Raw genomic sequence first — 21,706 nt, forward strand, 5'->3', positions numbered from 1 at the left:
TAGACGAAAGATAGTCGCGTCAAAAGCTTCACAAGCGTATCTAGTTCGCGTTAAAGCCCGGCCGGAAAACTGTAACGGTAATTAGTTTTGTTACCAGCCGGATGCATAATTACGGATTTTGTTAATAACGGCCAGTTAATTGGCGATCTAATTGCTAATAAGCCGGATACTATATAACGGGTAATCGCAAATAATTAGTAACGAAGCTAACGAGTGAACTATCGGCTAACTACTTGCCAACTACTAAACAGAAGTATCGGTAATGAGCGTTGATTATGCGAGTACGATTACCGTACTGTATCGTAATCGTACCTACTCCATTCTGTATTGATACTATGAGTTTCCTATTACGATCTATTAACGGCGATTAATCCTTATTACAATTAATAATTTAACTTTGTAAACTGGTAGCAAGAAGGGACGCGCCCATGCCGATGCGTACTTTACCGTCAGCCGGAAAATCGTAATAACAGAAAATCAACGATAACGAGAATTTCGAAGAAAATATTCTTTCTCCGGAGAAACGATCGTTAGTTTTGTTATACCTACTTTTTTGTTATTCCTTACGCGGTTCCCATAATATGAAAGTATTGGAGAATCAACATTAAAGGAGTTCCACTGTAATCGACGCCACATCCGTCTATTTTACGAGCCATTACCTTTCTAGAAATTCCATTAGTACCAAAACGATTCAGCCTTTGGTCGATCATCGGAGCCGAGAGATGCACACGATCGGAATTTAATCTTCGAGTCATTCGTCGTGAAAGGAGTAATGAGAGAGCGAGAGAGAGAGAGAGAGAGAGAGAGAGACAAAGTAGTAGCGGCTGACCGGCTAACCTCTAGACCCTAGAGTATGTCGAGAGGGTGCGAACGAAGAGCACCGCTCTCGGTCACGCGAGAATCATCCGCCGTCGCGATTCCTAGAACTCGATGCTTTTCCGTTACACGTAACGCGTCTCGTTCACCGTAACTTTCGTCTGGAAGTTTATCTTCTCTCTAGGTGATTAAAACGGCGTTCTTTGTTTTCTCTTTTTCTTTTTTGTTATTATTTTCTTTTTCCTTTTTTTCCCCCAAAGAAGCGTGCCCATCCACGTAGGCATTTGAATCGTGAGAGTTTTAATCGTAACCGGATGTGCCCGGGTTCGAAGGTTCCACCGAGTTCAGAGTTCAAGTTCAGAGTTCAAGTTCACGTCGATCCGACTGGTTCTTCTGAACGAACGCTCTGCCATTCTTTATGTTCTTTCTTGCGAGTGGATTTTTTTTTTTTTCTTTTTTTTTTTTTTTAAATTAACGAGTCTTTGTGCAAATATCATTCTCGCTCGGCTTCTTTCGTCTCTGGCAGTTGGAAAATAAACGTAATTAGAAATGATATAGCATGCATTCTTTCGGACATTTTTCCGGTTGGAAGAAAGACGTAGAAAGAGTCCTAAGCAACAAGAAGAGAAGATTGGCGTTAAGAAGTCGGCATTGATGTTCGCGTTCGAGGAAGAGACACGGTGAGACAGCACGTGGTGGAATACTCGCGGATCGTCGAGCCTAACGGTTATCCGGTAACCGCGTCAGAGCCGGTGCTAGCGGTACTCGCGGCCGTTCCGTTACTCGACCGACAGATCCGCTAACGCGACTCGCGCTCTCTCTTTCCCTCCTTAGCTACGTACGTCGGCCCTTCTCCTCCTCTCCCTCTCCCTCCTCCTCCTCCTCCTCCTTCTCCTGCTCCCTACATCCGTCTCTATCCCTCTCTACTCCGTTCTCCACTCTCTTTCGTAGGCGTGCGCGCGAACGCGAGTAAACGCGTCGGATCCGCTTCGTCTCCGGCGCGAAATTTACGACTACTCGAACTCTCTATCTTCGTCTATGTCTATCTTTTTCTCTACAACTTTGTCCTTATTTTCTTTCTACTTGTATGGAGCTAGTAGACTCTACTGCGATAAAAACTGGTTATCTCTCTTTCTCTCTTTCTCTCTCTCTCTCTCTCTCTCTTCTTTTTTGTTTTGTTTTTCAAAAGTAACAAAAGAGTTTTCCGTTTATTGAAAATCTCCATTATATAAAAGCCTTGCCAGCTCTGGTATGGACTACCGTTGTACTATCATGATGAATATGGCAGATATATAAAAAAGATATCTAAAAAAAGAGAGAGATATTGAGACAGAGACAGAGAGAGAGAGAGAGAGAGAGAGAGAGGTACATGAAAATTAGGACACGGACGAAGTAAACAAAAATATTACTAAAGTAATAAATGCCATATTCTTTTCTATTCCTTCTAAATCATTTCTGAATGTATGAAAAAGCGAGATGCTAAAGAAAACACACTGTCCTGTACCTGTTCCCGTGATCGGTGGCGAAGCTAGCTGCGAACTGCTTATATCCGGTGGTTGCTGCGTTTGCTGTTGCTGTTGCTGTTGTTGTTGCTGCGGACTATTGGCAGCGACCTGCACGCTACCTGGACTCGCCGCACTCTCTGCCATTTTTTGTTTCCTTTTTCGCTTTATTGTTACGTATCTTTTCTTTCTTCGTCGCTTTATTTTTTCTTCTTCCTCTCAGTTCATCGATAAGAGGAAGACCAAGAGAGATAGAGAAGGACTCAAACGCAGTCCTCTTCGTCCCGCTGATTTGTTCTTTTCTTCGTTGTAGGACCGGACTCCGATCGGTCTCGATTTTAAAGCGGCACGACGGTTTCACGGTCGGCCGCGCGCGCTCGTCCGTGAATACTTAAAGTTTTTCGCGACGACAGTTTCCCCTTAATGTCTCGATGTCAGTCTGACACGTTCCGTAACCCTCGTTTGCGTTTCTATCACTTGAAGTTACGTACGTCGTGTCTATTGCTCTTCTCGATTACTACCTTCTTCTTATCAGTAGTTTCTTCTTGTTTGTTGTTGTTGTTGTTGTTATTGTTGTTGTTGTTGTTGTTGCGAAATCAGACTTTTTCTCTTATGTTTCTTCGTAAACGACGTGTTTAATAATTTAACAAACGAACGATCGATACAGGCGGCATACGCTTCTCGACGTGCTCGGCCTATCGTTGAACGCGACGACGAGAAGGAGGAGTCGTCGATCTCGCGAAGGATAACGGCGTCAGTTGTGGCAGGAAGTCGAAAGCGCCAATTCTCGACGCCATGCCCTCGGCGTCGCGAATCGCGAGCTTGTCCTTTTCTTCCTCGCGATGCAAAACTTTTCCTCCCTTGTTCTTGTTTTCGTCGACGTACCGCGAATTTCTCGCGGTTCTCGATACTCGCTACTATGACAAGATCTCAAAGAGTTCCAGTCAGAAGGCATGGAGTTCCAGCGAACACGATGATCTCTCGATCTCGAAGTACGTGACATCGATTACGTTCGAGATTTTCGGAATACCTGCTACAGGCAGCCTTTTTTCACCTTTCGTATACTCGAAGGGACGAAACGTCGGTAAAGTTCGAAAGGTTCGACGCACCCGATGAAAACGATACCGAGCGTGATAGATGAGAAAGAGGAGGAGGGGAAAAAAGGTAGAAGGAGGAGGAGGAGGAGGAGGAGAAGGAGGAGGAGGAGGGAAGAGGGAAGGAGGAGAACGTCCTGGACGCGAGGACGATCAACCAACACGACGACGACGATGACGACGTTGATGACGACGAGGAGGGTTGTATACGAAGGGTGGACGGATAGAAAGAGGGGAGAAGAAACCGCTCAGTGAGTCGATAGGTCAGTGGGTCTCGTTCAAAGAACGACTCGTCGATTCACTTTGTCGTCGTCGTCGTCGTCGTCGTCGTCGTCGTCGTCGTCGTCGTCGTCGTCGTCGTCGTCGTCGTCGTCGTCGTCGTCGTCGTCGTCGTCGTCGTCGTCGTCGTCGTCGTCGTCGTCGCCGCCGTCGTCGTCGTCGTCGTCGTCGTCGTCGTCGTCGTCGTCGTCGTCGTCGCCGCCTCCGCCACAGCCGTCGTAGTGGTGTTGTTGTCAACGTGTACGCGCAGCGACCCGACGCGCGTTTCTCTTTGGAAGGATGCGTGTGAGAGAAAGAGAAAGAGAAGTGTACTAATCCTGCGATTCGATCGAGCGAAAAAAGAAAGGAAGGTGCGAGGGACGCCACGGTAGAGTCGCGTTCGCGGGTCGATAGGTCAGTGGGTCTCGTTCAAGCCGTCGACTAGCTTCGTCTCTCTCTCTCTTTCTCTCCCTCTCGCCCCCCCCTTTCCTTCCCTTCGCGAGTACGTCTCCTCGCGAAAATGCTTCCGCACCAACGATCCGTACGAGATCGATCACCACCGTTCCTCCCCATTCACCACATCACGAGCGAAAACACCCCGAGCGATTCTCTCTTCTCAAAAAGCACGGACGAGCTAGGGTAAACTCGCGAAAAGGCACGTCTCCGAGACGGCGAGACGTCCTCGCGAAAGCTTGCCACGATTACCCACCTCCTCCTTCGGCAGCCCGAAGAAGGGAGCACCCTCGAGCGAACTCTTCTTCCTCCTCTTCCTTTCCTTCTCGTCCTTGATCATTTCTCGCGCGGACGCGAAACACTCGACGACCGCGCGACACCCTCTCTTCCCTCTCGATAAAATTCTTCTTGTATTCTTTCTTCCTTTCCTTTCCTGTCCTTTCCTTTCCTTTCCTTTCCTTTCCTTTCCTTTCCTTTCCCTTCCTTTCTCTCGAATTATCTCTATTTTCCTTCCTTCTTGCCAGAGGGAAACACACCCTTCCGTCGCACGCTCGCCGGTTCCCCTGTGTTTTCTTCCCTTTTCACCGTTCACCTCGTAAATTTACGTCATCGTCGTCGACGCACCATCCCCTGGACGTTGCCGTGTAACGGATCGTCGTAGTTCCTCCTCCTTCTCCTCCTCCTCCTCCTCCTCCTCTTTCTCTTCGTCACCGTCAACGTCGTCGCGACGCACCGCTCCAGCTTCGAGCTCCTAGTTTTGACTCTCTCTCGTTGCACCAACTCACCGATTGTTTTTCACCCCCTTAACGAGACACGGGCTCTGACGCGATCGTAAAAAGGCCCTCCGCGAAGAGAAGACACCGTTTTGGGCGCCGAACGGTGCTTTCCTTTCGGGCTATTATGCGCTGCTCTCACTCTCTCTACACTCTCTCGGGGAGAACCAAGTGGCTCGAGCCTGCTCGATCCCTCAGCAGATGTCGCACGCCTCGATTCTTTACTCGTCTCGCCCGTTCTTCTCTATTGGCGCTGTTCTACCCTCGTACACGCACCCCCTAGCGCACGTCGTCTTTCCTTTTCTTTCTTTCTTCCTTCCTTCCTTCCTTCCTTCCTACTTGCCTGCCAGTCTATACTCTTTCCTTACTACTTTTGCTCCTACCTATCTCTTTTACTTGCGGCGCAAACCCCTCTGCCCGCAGCTCGATAGCTTAGGGCTTGCCTTCGCGCGCCAATTTTTAAATTCTCGATCGCAATCTTTTTTATAATCTTCTCGATATGTACGATAGATCGTTTCTTTTTTGGTTTTTCTTTTTTCTCTCTTTTTTTTTTTTTTTTTTATAAAAGACACAAGCGTTTCGAACGCAACGACATAAAGGAACTCGAAAGTATATAAGTTTTCAGCGAGGCGTCGTACCTACGGAAACACGAAGGTTTAAACAGATCGGTTGGATAAACGACAGAGCGTTAAAAGCCGAAGCAAATTAGTCCGAACGTTCGCCGTTCCTTCTTTTATCGATCGCCTTCGTACTTTGCATGGAATTTCGAAGGAGCGGTTCGTTTCCGCGCTGACAAATCTTTTTAACCGCATTTCGAACAAGCCGCCCGGACGGAACGTAAATTTCCTTCGAAATATCGAATTTGTCAAGAGTCAGAAGGTAACTCGAGTCGTGGCAGATGGGTGGTCGGATGGACGGTTAAAGCGCAGACGCGAATCCTCCTCTTACCCTCCCGTCTCGTTCCTTCGATCCGTGTTAGCAACGCGCACTTGTCCGACCCCTGCCGTTCGCACTTGCCGGTCTCTCGCGATTTCTCCACACCTGTCCGTTCGTGTCCCTTCGATTCTCTATTGTACTACGGCGTACTTGCGTATCATTGCCCCTTTCGAGACATACTTGAGCCTGGTAAGGAGAACGATTCGTTCATAAAACGATCGGTAATCGATTTCTTACGTTTTCTTTGAATCGCCGTGCTCCCTCGGTAGAGAGGCTCGCTTTGCGACGACTCAATTCTTCGAAATTAAGGACAATTTATTTGAATAACAGTAACGATGAGAAAGAGAGATAGCATCTTATCATCGAATACGACGTTCGAGTCGATCGGCTCGACTCGAGGATAAACGGCTATCGCGAGGAGAGTTGACTCGCGCTCTCTTCGACTCGACACGAGCCGCTGCATTTTCAGAACGGTACTCCTAACTGTATATCCCATATGTGTTATCCGTATATATAAACATACATATGTAGGTATATGTAGGTAGCGTGAGTACGCGCATCTAAGTCTATAAGTTCGCTTGTTTGCTTACTTTGCTGGCGCACGAGGACGCGTCATCGCGTACACGCCGAGGCGCGAATGCAAGAGAAGGATAGGTATCTTTTCGACTAACAGCTTTCGACGTCTAACGATGACGTCGCAATTACGAAATTGATCCATCCTCTTCGACGATTCCTTTAAGGAGGAATACGTCATTGTTGGAAACAACTTATCTATCATCGGATATACGAATTTTCGCGTATCGATAATTACTGCGGCATGTTCCAAAAGAAATCATCTGAAATGTTAATATCAACGTCAGCCGTACCGATATCCGAACGTAATCGGTGTACTCGACCCATTCATAATGTGGATCATGTTGTTAACGCGCGTTCGCCATGATACACGGATACAGAGCTAGTACCGCTCGATGTAAGCTAAGCCTGACGATTAATTGTGCCTCTAACGAGGCACGAAATACAGGTGTGAATGATGGTGGGAATTAAGGCGGTGGAGAAGCGATAGGTTGGCGGAGTCGAAGCGAAGAAGGAGGAAAAGGGTAGAGGAGTGGAGGAAGGAGGTACGCTCGGAGTTGGAACGTGTAGCGGATCTTTCGCGCAGGTACATAAGTACCTACATGCGGGTCGCGTGTATGGACACTCACGTAATGTAGGCCCGTTGTCGGAGATACCGTAAGACCTTGCAGTTACGTCACACGTAAGGCAACGCTAGAACTCGTGCGGTTAGGAGGAAGAGGCGAGGCCGAAGGTAAAGACTCGACCGAGTCATCCTCACCCTCCTTTTTTTTTCTCTCCTATAACGTCCCAATCAAAATTTGTCACGAGCGCGCCAACTTTTTTATAATTGCGATTGTTTCTCCGATCTTCGAGAGGACGCATCGATTCTTTTCCCTTTTCTTCCTATTCCTCTTCCCTTTCTTTTTCTCCTTCTGGCGACAATCCCGCAGAAAGTACTTTGGAATTTTTTCATTTGAACGCTTAATAGTCAAGACCTTTCGTTCCTCTCTTAATTATGAGATGTTCGAGAGAGTCCTCGCTATTATCGTAAAAGTCGTCTCGTGAAGATAATTAAAAAGACATTAATTGCGAGCGTTCGTTCTTTTGGAAAGACCAGAAGCAACGTTGACATATATGGAAGCAAAGTATGATTCCGTTCGATGGCATCGACCTTATCGAATTTCTTAAAGGATAAGAATCGTCTTTTCAGTAGGGGAAAAGGAGGAGGAGGAGGAAGAGGAGGAGGAGGAGGAGGTGGAGATGGAAGATATCGTAATTTTTGACGTTTCTCTCGTCACGTAGAGAGCTCGTTGAGTGCAGAGGCCTCGGTTAAAATCATCCACTCCTCCCACCTTCTCCTCCTCCTCCTCCTCTTTCTCCTCCACCACCTACTTCTTACCCCCCTCCCTCCCCAGGAGGACTTGGACTGCGTCCACGTGTTTCTATCTGCGGTCAGTGCACCTTGCTGCACGAACCGCGGCCATCTACCGAAGGTCCACGTAATGCGATCGCGCTTAATAATCTTTCACCCAAGGATCATCGACCGTTGTCGTACAACACATAAATCTTTATCTCTGGCGCGTAGACTTCTACCATAAAAAAAAAGATATTCATAAAAAACTATTACGAAGATCCTAGAAAGGGTCTCATCTTCATTTTCTTTAAAGAGAAATAGAGAGAGAGAGAGAGAGAGAGAGAGAGAGAGAGAGAGAAACTCTATGAGATAGTATCGTGTTCACGGACCTTTCGTTAAAAGTTTAGAAGACGTAGGAATTTTTGTAAACTTGCTTCGAGCCTTTCGACGTCATAGTTACCACAAAAAGAAAGAGAGAGAGAGAGAGAGAGAGAGAGAGAGAGAGAGAGAGAGAGAATCGTTAAATGAAGTCATTTAACTCGAATTACCACGCAACAATGTTAAAGTCTTTCTCATTTTTAATTTTTCACAACGTCGTCAAATTTACACCTTACGCACACACGTAGGCACACAATTCCGAGTCATTCACTTTTATCTCCAATCTCGTTCGCTCTCTTTCCAACGCGTTCGCAGCCTCATCGAATTTCCGTGTCGTCGGCACGCGCTCAGCAAAAATACAACGCGGAAGCGCGACGTGCATTTATAGTCGCCAATATTACGCGAAAGCCGATCCTTTAGCCGGTACCTATGTATGTACCTAAATATACATACTCGTATATATCTGTACGGTATGTTCGAAAAAAAGAAAGAAAGAACAAGAAAATCCATTTAATCCTAATTGCGGATATTGGCAAGCATCGATCGTACTCTTTTGCTTATCTCTTTTCAAAAAAAGAAAAAAAAAAGAAAAAAAAAAGAAAATAAAAGGAAGAGAAAAAGGAGAGTCGCCTATCTCTTTATAGACTGGCTTCTCGTCTCTTTCCTGCCGCTGAACGTGACAACCTAATCGTCATCGTTGACAACTTGGCAAAAGTCACGCGTCCCGTTTATACACGCGGTGCTTGGTATATGTATTCTCTCATCGATCGATCAGTATACCTTGTATGGAAGATAGAAAAAGACAGATAGATGGATAGAGAGAGAGAGAGAGGGAGAGAAAGAGAGAGAAGAGGCCCTAGGAAGGCCCGAAGGTTCACGGCCGGGTGGTTGCTTTAAATCAGGTAGGCAAGGTGGTTTGACGGGGAAGAGACATCGCTCGCCACGTGGTGGCGAAGAGGTCATTGTCCTTGAAGCGAGCTTTGTCGAGGTGACTCGCGCGGCTCGAACTTGCCCAAAGTTAGCGGCCGCCTCTGCTGGCACTTCTGACATCACGCCGAAAACCTCAACGAGCTTGCTGCTTCTTATCTTTCTTTTTCTCTTTCTCTTTCTCTATCTCCATTTCTCTGTCTCTAGAACGATAAAATATATCTCTCTTTGAACGGCCATGTGCGTATTCGTATATACACGCTTCCTGTAGAAAATTTTCCTACGATTTCAATATTCTTATCTGATGTTTTATTAGTAACTTTGTTGATTGCTCTAAGGATAGGTACATTAATATTTTAGGACGAACCTCTTAAGGAGAGAATGAGTCGTAAGTTTTGGGCTGAGCTGGGAGGAAGGACAAACTGAATGAACGAGCGAACGAACGAACGAACGAACGAACGAACGAACGAGCGAACGAACAAACGAACGAACGAACGAACGAACGAACGAACGAACGAACGAGCGAGTAAGCGAGCAAGCGAGAGAGAGAGAGAGCGAACGAACGAACGAACGAACGAACGAACGAACGAACGAACGCGTAGCACCTGCGGTCGACGACCCTTGCGGTGCTATCGAATACCTGCCGACACGACGACCCGGTCGTTTACTCGCTCGTAGCCGTGTAGCTCTTTCGGCAGGCCAACATAAGGGGTTCAAAGAGGACTACGTATGAGCTAAACGTATCGTAAAAGCATCGTTTAGAACAAGGGACGAGCAAAGAGGATCGACGCAGCACGAATTTAAATCCTCGATCGTCAACATACTAGGGCAATGTTCGATACAGAATCGTAGACTATCTAGATAAAATAATTCGCGTTCGAATTTCATATCCAGCATCTATCTTTTCAAGTTCTTTCGAGGATCATCTAAACTATGCAAAGATCGTACGACCTTCACCTCTGTACTTTCGTAAGTGAAGCTCCCCTCAAGATTACACGCTCGAACGATCGTGTTCGACTAGGTTAGAAAGCTCGGCTACGTGTGCGAAATAAAGAGCGAGCGAAAGAGGGGAGGGGGGCAAAGAGAGAGAGAGAGAGGGTGAGAGGGGGAGAGAAGAGGTAGGCCTTGGAGGCATGGAGAAGCAGAGAACTTGAAGGTGTCGTGGAGGAGGCATGCCGGTCCATGGTCGTCGACGCGAACAGAGATGGAGAGATGAAGAAAGAGAGGCGTGAAGTCAAAGACTGGGTGTGTGGGAAAAGGAACGAGAGAGAGAGAGAGAGAGAGAGAGAGAGAAGGGGAGGGAGGGAAGTAGTAAGAAACAGCTGGTAGGTTGAACGAGCGAACCGAGTTCAATGACTGAGGAACGGCGTTGCGACGACGGCAACGGAGACGATAACAACGACGAAGACGATCGTTCTCTACGAGAAGAACGAGAAAGAGGGAAAGATAGAAACATGAGTTTGAAGTTAGGTAGGTAGGTAGGTAGGTAGGTAGGTTGGAATAGAGGTGGGTAGACGCGTCGACGAACGCGCGAGTTCCTCCCTGCTGCCGATTTATTGCGTCACGCCGACTCGCGAACGTATTCGTCGACGTAAGCAGAAGGGAGAAGAGAACTCGCGCTACCTGGAATCCGCGGCGTTATGACTCACGATAGGTAGATATACCACCGTCAAGGTCTCGAGCTTCTCTTCCCCTAGTCGAAGGAGGAGAGAGACCTTCCTCGTTTCGCTTCGAAGCCTTTTATGATTTTAACACCTTCACTCTCGACGTGTCTTTTATCTCGTCTCTATTTTTTGTATATTCCATATTATGGAGATTTTTTTTAAAAACGTTTTTCAATCGATCGATCAAGCTAGCCGATAGCCATAGATCCCACCTTTTTTATGCCAAGAGTCGAGCAGTGTTAGGAAAGAGGAGCGGCTTTCCCTTTCGAGACTTTTTCCCCTTTTTGATCGCCGATAAGCAATCCGACCTTTCGCCCCTCGAGCGACTACCAAAAAATCTCATTAAAATATCATTATTACGACATTACGCTCGTTACCGTTAGTAGCATTCGCTCCGAACCATGGAACATGAAATATTTGTAAGGAGGATCGTGCTCGGGCGAAACTTTTGGTCATGGGCTCTCTCTCTCCTTCTTCCTCTACTCTCCCCTCCTCTCTCTCTCTCTCTCTCTCTCTCTATATATATATATATATATATATATATATATATATATATATATATAACGGTACTTTTCAACGTAATTTGGGTAGAACCTCCCACAGACTCGTACAATCTCGGTTCATTGCCTGCTGATTTCTTTTTCTTTCTTTTCTTTTCCTTCCACATGTAGGTAGAGACACGTACGTACGTACATTTTTGTCACACTTTTATGAGGCAATCCTTGTGTTTTCTTAGATCATCGTTCGGAAGTAGAGGAGCGTAAAGGCACACGGTTACGCAGTGCTTCATTCGCTTATCTATTCATCCACCAAACTTCCTCTAGTTTCTCGTCACCTTCTCCTTTGTTTGCTCGTCGACAGCATTTCCCTCGAACTCGCTGCTCGTCACCGTGAGAGATGATTTCGTGGAATATCTCGCTTGGTTGGAACGCGAACCTTTCGTTCTATTCCCTTGACTATCTTTTGTTTCTTTTTTTTACGATCCTCTCAAAGCTTTCCCTCGAGGAGAAAATTCAAATTTTCAAAGTTTTAAAAATATAACAATGAATATTATTCAACAAAAAAAAAAAAAAAAAAAAAAAAACAGAAAGAGAGAGGAAAAAAAAGAAAGAAAAAGTATAACGAGCACACACCTTTCATACAAAATATGGTCGGACGTTGGTGAAAATATTCGTCGATGGAAATGTAAATGGCAGGACGGCCGAAATTCGTCGAAATGAAATTTGCGAGCGTGACAGGGTGAGAGAAGTGGGCGATCTTCGGACGCGTGTCTCCGTGTAATTAAAATCGACACCGTGGACGAGCGTACGTCCTCGGTGCGTAGACGACGAGAACGAGGGAGAGGTTGTTCGGTGCGGTGTAATCGACGAACAAAACGGGAATCGCACGTGCGTAAAATGATCACGCGCGGATAGAACCCTCTCCCTGTCTCTATCTATCTCTACCTCTACCTCTACCTCTATCTCTATCTAGGTCTCTCTCTATCTCTTTTTTTTTTTATTAATATTCCACCGAGGCTCGTATATCGGGATTATTTTAGCGTCGACAGTTACCAGTGTTGCAGTATGTATGTATGGCAAAGTACAATGCAACTCGCGTTCGGGTAAACGAGTTGGCGACGTGTCGGATAAAGAGAGAGAGAAAGAGAGAGAGAGAGAGCTCGGCTTTGTATAAAAGCTAACATGGCTTTAGGATCAAAATCATGAAATCGTAAAAGAATTATTCCGTTTTAGATCTTGTTAACGTCCAGGATCTTTTTTGTTAGTTCGCTGAAACAGGAGTTTGAAGAGAGTTCCTTTCAATGCGTTATGACAACTTCGAGATGCAAATTCTTTTGAATGACTACGTAATAGGCCAAGGATTAGAGATGCAAACAAGGGATATCAGGCTGCTATCTTTGTGCGTCTCTTCTCCCTTCCTCTATCTCTCTCTCTCTCTCTCTCTCTCTCTCTCTCTCTCTCTCTCTCTCTCTATCTCTCTTTTTTTCAGTCCTCTTGAACTTTCGGAGAATTCGAAGTTAATCTTGCACGAAAGTATTAGTGACCTGAGCCGAGAGAAAGAGGGAGAATATGCGAATGCGTGAACGCGCGAACGTACCGCGGTCGTCCTCATCGTGCGCGCGCGCGCGAGAGAGAGGGAAGGAGGGAGGCAGAGAGAGAGAGAGAGAGAGAGAGAGAGCGTGCACGCGCGCGCACGCGGACGTGTCGGAGGGTTCGTCGACCCCCGAGGCTTTTGTTCGCGTCCCAAGAGTGGCGGTCTCCGTCGACGCGTAGAGTTCGAAAAATGAACGTCGGCGCCGTCCTTTCATTCGGATCTTTGGGCCCAACGCTAATTCATCTACGCGCTAAGCTCTCCGTGTGAGGGATAATACTGGCACACTAATACAAGCCTGGCCGAGTTAGGTAATCGATCGCAACGCCCTTACGCGCGACCCAAGGTCTTTGCCACCTGTCACGAAAAAGAGTTTCACCTTCTTTTACTACCTGCTTCATCTAGCCTCTTTTCTCATCCCAAAATCTGCTTTTCGATCTCTGATCTTCCCTTCTTACCTTCCTTTTTCAAATAATCGTCCAACGACTTGTTTTGTTTTGTTTTTTTCTTTTCTATTGTGTTTTTTCTTTGTTTTCTTTTTTTTTTCGTAATTTAAGCAAATTCGATGGATCAAATTTGAACAGCTCTCGATAACGGAATGATTTCAACGTGGTCACTCTCGTATAGATTTTATATGAAGTCACGTGTGCGTGATGCTTTTTCGAAAATGTCATTTCGGATAATCGGGTTCGTTGAATATTTTCCGCCGTCGATGTCGATGCTTTCGATCGATCGATCCAACAATAGTGAACAAACTACGGATGATTAGAGAACGTTCTCGTCGGACGATGGAAGAAAAGCTTTCTGGTTTATTGAAATAATTATTTTCTCGGTAATTGTCACGGGCTATGCGTCATAGGTCTAACTAACGAAGTAGTCGCTTAGCGTTGTCGCGGACGGAATCGATAGAAAAGGCGGGAGAACGCGGCGAGTCGAGAGCACGCGGAAAGCGATTCGTCTACGCGAAAAAAGTAAAGAGAAGGGATAAGAAGAGGAAGAGAGTAGCGAGCTTAGACGAGAGGATGGTAAACGCGCGCGGATCCAGGAACCAGAAGAGAGCCGAGCCGAGCCGAGCCGACCGTGTTGCTCTCCGCGTCCGCCTTCGTCATCAGTGTGTTACTGACCTCGAGTGACCCTGCCATCGTGACCGCAACACGGTCTCTCTTACCTTCCGCAAACGAGTGTACCGACCGATCGCTCTCTTTAAATTCTTTTCATTTATATTCTTCTTAACCCTTTCGCTCCGACGACTTTGCACAAAGTACAAGAAAAGATGGAAAAACTTTGATATCGTTTGAAAGATCTAATATATTCGTAGTAGTAAGTACCTTAAACGTCGATAAGGATTCGAGCGAACTGATAAAAAAGTTTGAAGAAATTTCAAAGAAAGGACTTACCTCTTATAGTGCTAGGCATGATGTCCGAGATCACATATCCTGGTATCCAAAGAGTTAAGGAATCCTCCGTTTAACTCGTGTCACCTTTTTTTCTTTTTGGTTTCACAATGTATATAATATATGTGTATATATGTACGTACGTATAAATATATGCGTGAATATAATAGGTATATGCGAAATAAGGGGTAACACTAAGTAGAAATCGTTCACTCTCGTCCTCGAATCGTCCTGGGTCGCGCACCCTCACCGTCGCCACCACCCTCGCCGTCGTCGAGTCGCAGGACGACGACGCTAACACCGCATACCGCGCAACGTCACCCTCGGCACACTGTTGTTATATACCAACGCACTGCTCGCGAGCGCGGACGCACGACGATTAGGAGGGCAAACTACGCCGACGACGAGTTCTCGTCCATCGATCGTCGATCCGAGTTCTCCTATCCCTCTTTTTCTCCTCCGATTTCCTATCGCTGACAATTCTATCTATACCCGGGACTTCCGTTTTTAACGAACGCGACACCGGCAGCGTTTAATTTCCGTGATTACGTTCCCAGCTTATCTTCCTTTTCCTTATTCTCTTCCTCGAAAGGTCAAACTCGAACTCGTTTTCGCGTTCGATGGATCGACGATCGATCGATCGAGACTACCGATCGACGCTCGACGACAAGCTCCTCCCGGAGGTTCTCCACGCTTTGTTCACAAAGGAGGATCCTAACATTAACGAGATACGTCCTCCTCTCGAGGGGCCAGCGTAGTTCGGCCAAGATCAAGAGTCGGTAGGAAACTGGGAAGATGTACAGCAGGAGGACGCAAGATCCGTCGCCCGTCGTCGTCGTTGTCGTCTTCTTCGTCGTCGTTGGTCCTCGGCCGAGCGTTCGAGCGTCCTCCTCCTGGTCTCGGTGCTTGTCATCGGCGACAAAGGGAGCCCCCGAGTAGCCGTACTTTATTTTCTCCTTTTTCTCTTCTCTCTTCGTTTTTCTCTTTCCTCGATTTTCTTTTCTCAACGATCTTAGGACGGTTCCGATCGAAGAAAAAGCGGATTCCTCCTCGTTCCTTGCTTTCCCTTCGTTCGTTTCTTCCTTCGGGAGGAGGAGGAGGAAGAGGAGGAGGAGGAGGATGTTGGAGGACGAAAGCGATACCTCTCGAAACTGGCGCCTTCTTCGCGTTTACCTATAAACGGATGTTCCGCGTGGTGGTCCGGTGGTGGTGGCCGGTGAGTGACTCTACCGCGAACAGCACGGAGATCCACAGGTGCTCCGTACGGTCCTCTGTGCCCTTACCACTGCCACCCGCCACCCCCACTCTGCTCTCCCACCGCCATCGACACCACCACCGTCGGTTGAGCCAGCCAGCGAGCCTCTTCCGCCTCCTTCTCCTCCTATTCCTGCGCTCTCTCCCTCTCTCTCTCTCTCTCTCTCTCTTTGTATTGCCCCTACCTTCCTCCTTCTCCTCCTCCTCCTCCTCCTCCTCCTCCCCTTCTTCTTCTGTTTCTTCTTCTTCTTCTTTTCCTTCTTCTTCTTCCTCTTCTTCTTCTTCTTCTTCTTCTTCTTCTTCTTCTTCTTCTCTCCCGGAGATCAGAGAAAGAGGCCCCCGCTTCTGCTTCGCGTTACACGCAGCCCTCTTCCGCGATGGGCTCGTCACTCGGCTTTGCACCGTTCACCGTTATTCCGCTCGTAGGGCACCCTCTTCTTATCCAATCCTTCTCTTTTTCCTCTCCTTCCTCTTCTCTTTCTTCTCTTTCTACCTTCTCCTTTCACGGAATGAAATATCTCCGATCGGCGGAGGGCTGTGCTCGCGAAAAGGAGAGTTCCGGTTGTCTCGCCATCGACGAAATTAACGTTTTGCCATAGAGGAAGTGGTTTCTTTTTCTTTTCGTAAAAAAAAAAAAGCAGAAGAAAAGAAAAGAAAAGAAAAGAGAAGAAAAGAAAATAGAGGCTTATACCTCCTTTTAATGTTAAGTTAATAACGTCAATAACGTACAGCAGGTCGTCGTTTGGTCGTATCGAAATTATACCGAAGGTATTCGATCCGTCTTCGTCCGTCCATGCGAAAAATCACTCTCAGCAGAATCGAACTCTCGGCTGAGTTGGCATCGAGAAGTTGAATAACCTCCGTTTTCATTAATCGAACGTCGGAGCGAAAATTCCTCTCGTCCTTCCTTCCTTCGCTCTCGATTCGCTTGTTCGTTTCGCGAGGAGATTCAAGGACGACGCTAAGGTATAAAGGTTCATCCTTTACGAGGACGAAGGCCTATACGCACGGATTCGCGATAATCCAAAGAACGATTCTCTTCCTCGCGGTGAGGCCAAGCCCGACCGTCTGCTGCCGGCCGAACGTGAATATTCCGATGGTCGTTGACCTCGGGCTGGTCTTTAGCGCCGAACCCAAGGCTAGTAGTATCTCGTAAAGTAGAAGCTATAGGCATATCTACTTCTAGAGAAGTATTATGCTTCGCTAGAATCCTTCACCTATGCCACCTCAGACTTTAATTACCTAGTCGCCTTTCGAACAAAAGAATAACTATCTTGATCCTCTTGGTGAATTTCTTTTTCTCGTATACTAAATAACACGATTCTAAATACGTGTATCCACCTACGTGAAAATCAAAGCGAAGCTCGCTTCTTTCCGTATAGACGATCCATATATGACTCATGTCTATCGTACGTTGCTCAGCAATAATATTAGAATTGTACCGGAGTGTCAGGATCAGCAGATAAAACCGATACGCCTTTTATATATACATATATATATACGTATATATATATATATACATACCTACGTACGTACGTACGTACGTATATATATACACACACCACTCTTTCAGTAGAGTCGCAAACGCAAGCGAGATAATCGAATCGTATTCGTGTTACGTCCTCTCTCTCTCTCTCTTTCTCGTTTCACGAAGTTATCTTCTTCTCGCACTTTCTCCTTTCCTCCTCCTCCTCTCTTCTACCATCGCGGACATCCTCTCCACGCACGCGTTTACTCTCAAAGATTTGACCCACCGCACTGCGATTAGGTTGAACCCAAGTCGAGCTTACCACCTTGCTACGAACTAAACGTATCCACCCACGCGATTGTAACGAGGCTACCAACTAGGAGTCTCGAGGAAAACATTCGTATAGCTCGCGAAACGGTAAATTTACTGTAAACGGTATAACTTACTACTCGTGGCTACGCTTTCAGAAGAATGATCATGCTCGTTTCTCGATGAATCCTACCATTCCTTTTAATTGCTTTACGACCGGATAAACTTTCGGTAAAACGTTTATCACGACGAAACTGCAAAAGTAAGAAGAAAATCTTGTTATTCTTATCTTTCGTAAACTTTACCAAAGATATTAGCAACTTCTCGAAGACTTGAGAATAACTTTGAAGCGGTCCGCATAAAGTGATCCGTTGATTATTAATGTAACGGGAATAAACTAAAATCGACTCTCGCGTATTTCCGATGACCGAAATTTCAATAACCATTTCAACTTTCTACAAATACAGGAAGAAAGATAGTATATATCTTGGTGATCGGTTCGTGTACCTAACGGTTTTTAATCTCGCTTACAATCCATCATACGTATTATCATAAAGGAGTAGAAAAGAACGTTCGATCAGTAGAAAATCCGGCTCGTTGATACGTAAGACAACTGAGGTAAAGGGCTTCGCTTCCGCTCTTCGTCATTGTTTTCTTCTCTCTCGCGAGTCCTTCCTCCTCCGTGTAATCTCTCTCGAGCCTCCTACGCGAATAGCCTCTGGCTTTGTCTCCAAGAATAGCGAGAGAAATCCTAAGACTCGTAGAATTATTTCTAGTCTCTTGCAGGCATCGAACAAAGATATTCAAATATATATACATATATATATATATATATATATATATATATATATATACATACACACACACACACACACCATACATCTTTTTGTCATTCGATAGACCAATGGAACCCGATAGACCGATTAGATGCTTTCCAAAGATAGATATTAATCTGTCCGACTTATTATCGCGAACGGATTTACGACGATCGGGAACCGATGAAATCCTCTTCTTTCAATTTCATACTTATCGCAAGAGATTTGATCTTCTCGTCGAGTATTCCGACGAAGCGCGTCGCCTACGCGTTCATCCGCGAAGCGATCTTCGACAAGACGAGTTTCTCCATTGACGAAGAAAAGGAGACGCGAGTCTCGGTGACGCGATTTCGGTTAACGGTCCGTCGTACTTCTCTCTTCCTCGCGATTATTCCAATCTCCCCGGAATACCTCTCTACGTTTTTACATCCTCCGAGAGATCGTTCCTTCGAAGGGAGAAGAAAAACTTGCTTGACTTCCATTCTCTCCTGCAACCGGTCTATCCTCGGATACGAATCGTCGAATCATGTATTTCATTAACGAATACCTTCGGCGTAAACGCCGAAGGAATTTTTAATTGCGTGCGATATCATTGAGACATTCGTCGAATGAATTTCATAAGTTTTCTCGTTTTCTTTTTCCATGGGAGAAGAAAGATAGGGCCGCAGCATCCATCCATCCATTTCGCATCGCCATTGTTACGCGTGCGTCGCAGTTCGATAGAATGGCGAGGAGGAGACGATGAAATAGCGCGCGAAGGATCGACCAGGCGAGCGGCTCGCAACGGTAAAACGTAACCGTTGTGCCCCCGACTGCGAGAGGCCGACTCGTGAGAGTGAGAGGGGCAGTGGAAGCGTGACGATAGTCGGAGGAGTGGGGAGCTCTCTCTCTGACTCTCGACGCACGATGTAACACTGCCAGATAGCGGTACCCAGCATCCCCACCGTCGTCGATGGAAACGTCTTCGAGGTTCACGGACACTCGTAATTCGTGGCTATCGCGTACACCCCACCACCACCACCACCCTATCCTATCTCCGTTTCGCTGCTTTTTATTTTCTTTCTTTCTTTCTTTCTTTTTCTTAAGTCTTTTCCTTAATCTTTTTTCTTTCTTTTTTTTCCTTTCATTTTTATGGGATACGAGCGAACAGAGAACCGGTATTTTATGATCGGGTCAAAGCCGTATCGTAGTCCTCGAAAAACTCACGATTAAACACTGATTAAGTTTTCTCCCGATTTATGCCTCTTTATCCGTTAACGTTCCGCTCGACTTATCGACTCGAAGATCGTTACCCCATCTTGATTCAGAATGGAATCGAACGATCCTGATTCTGATTTCCGATTTCTTTCTTAAACCATTTTAAGTGACTTTAATTTCGGATGTCGTAGAACGTTCGAGACCTCGAGAATCTATCGACGAGTCGACCCCCTATCTATGTTTTCACGGACATTCTTCGATTAGTCGTTACACTTTACGTTTGTCGTGCGAGATCAAAACGGACGAACGGAGAAAGAGATATATCTAGCTAAAAATACGTCCTTCCAGTTTCGTCGAAATACGAGACGATTTCTTTCTTACTTTTGATAGGCGACGTCAGACGATCGATGAGTCGGAAAAACAAATTCCCTTTATCTAAATGATACCACGGAGAACCGCGTATAAATCTTATCTACGATTAATTCTTCGTTTTGTCGCGTAACGCCAATGATCCTTTGACACTGGTTACACGTGCGGGAAAGGATGTTCCTACGATCGTACGTATAAGACCAGTCATGAATTATAGCGAAGACGCGCGAACTCCGCATGGAAGAGAGTAGTTTAAGAGCTGTGCGTCGAGCATGTTAGTCGGTTTCCCATAGATTTTATCCGACGGTAGAAAACGGGGAAGCGGGCAAAAGCTGGCTGCTGACATCGTCCTCGTCGGCTCCGACTTTAACGGACTCGCTGGGGAGGAGACGGAACGGGATGGCACTTTGCCGGGTTCAAAGTCGGCCGCGACTACGACGCGGTGGCGGCTTCTATTCGGGGCTACCTTTCGAATGGCGTACGACGTCCGACAGTCGACGGTAAATACTGGCTAACGGTGCTGTCGGTACGCGTAACTCCGTTCTCTCATATATGCCGCAAAAACAATATGCGACATATCCGATACATCACCGCGGAGGAGAGATTGTGCCGACCTCATCCACGCTTAGATCTCGCGCGATTATCAACTACGAGCCTCCTCGTTCGTCGCTGACATTTTCTTTATGCGCTTCGCTCGTTTTTCTTTTCGCCGCCGTTTCCGCTTTACATATGTATGCATCGAACTACGTACGGAACTATGTACCTTGACGATCGTACGAACGATTGAAAATTAATTCGACGAGTCCTCGTAGAAAACAATCGTTTCTTTCGTCTTCGTGCTTTAACTGCGATCGATACCGTAATCGATAGATACCAAAGTGTCGTTATTAATTTACAATCCTTCTTCCGAGCGAATCGATTGTCAAAGAGATTATCGATGAGAGAACGATGATCTTAACGGAGCTTCGATCGATGTTACGATAAAAAACGGTATATCGATCGACTCGAAGACCGACCGAACAGCTTCCGTCTTATAATTTGGAGACGCTCGATTTCGTGTGAAACGATTCGTCGAATCGATCGACAACATATATTCCGCTGGTTCACCGTCGCACACCGAAAGGTGTCGAGTTGTAGAGGGAGAGGGCTTGCCAGGCGGTTAAACGCCCACGGCAATCAACGGTACATCGCGTTCCCTAGTAATGCCTCGTACTGCGTAAGTAAATACGATTTTTAGCCGTGATCCTCTTGCGAGTCCTTTATACTTTCTTCCATCGCGTAAATGTATAACGAATGAATATCTCTGAAATTAATTAAAATCGTCTGAAGAAGTGCAATAATTTACGTCTACTTCGAAACATGGATATCTAATCATTCTTCGTCGTTAATTATTTACATAGAATTACGAGAATAAACGATGCGATAAGATCAATTCGTTTATTGGTATTTTCAAACATCATTTCGGTTATTTATTCTACTTGATAAATCTTTCGTGATCGTTCCTTTGTGTTAACTATCGCGCCTGAAGACAGACAGCCAACGCTCTCTACTTGGTCGATAACGCTGCTTGCGAGAGCCATCTGTCGGCAAGAAATTTTTTTTAACCCTTACAGTAGGCACCGCCGTCTCGCTATCGTGTAGCAGAAAATTTCGATGTAAAAAAAGTGTTGCCTACTGTAAGGGTTAAAAAAAGTTTCTTACCGATAGATGGCGTTCGCGAGCAACGTTATCGACCAAGCATGAAGGGTTGCCTACATTCGGGTGCTGCGATTAACGTTTATAAGTGATTACAGATAACTTACTATTTACTGCAGTTAACAATAATCCTAAACTAAACGTAATAATAGTGTTTCCAGTAGTAGTAAACGATGCAGCAGCTACCGATGCAACGTTAAATAACTGTCCTATCTGATGCCGATAAACGTTTGTTCCTTGAAATTTTACCAGCAAAAACCGATGCAAGAGGAAAGAGATTTGGATTCAAATTTCATAGATCGCATTTATTAAATATGAATTCCCAAACAGCGAAACGTGAGATGACATCAACCAACAGTCATTATTTTTTATGATTTTGATTATAGGTATCCAAATCAACTGGA

General features: G+C 46.0%; 1 protein-coding gene across 1 annotated transcript in view; it reads right to left on the reverse strand.

Moving 5' to 3' along the window:
• Window positions 1–3,820, reverse strand: part of LOC122635255 (probable nuclear hormone receptor HR3) — a 55,955-nt gene extending 52,135 nt beyond the window's left edge. The window contains exon 1 of the mRNA XM_043825246.1: window positions 2,321–3,820. Coding sequence (XP_043681181.1) covers window positions 2,321–2,465 — 145 coding nt within the window. The 5' untranslated portion in view covers window positions 2,466–3,820. The remainder of the gene's footprint in view (window positions 1–2,320) is intronic.
• Between the last annotated feature and the right edge of the window lie 17,886 nt (window positions 3,821–21,706).

This window comes from Vespula pensylvanica, chromosome 17 (genome assembly GCF_014466175.1).
Source record: "Vespula pensylvanica isolate Volc-1 chromosome 17, ASM1446617v1, whole genome shotgun sequence".
Lineage (NCBI taxonomy): Eukaryota > Metazoa > Arthropoda > Insecta > Hymenoptera > Vespidae > Vespula > Vespula pensylvanica.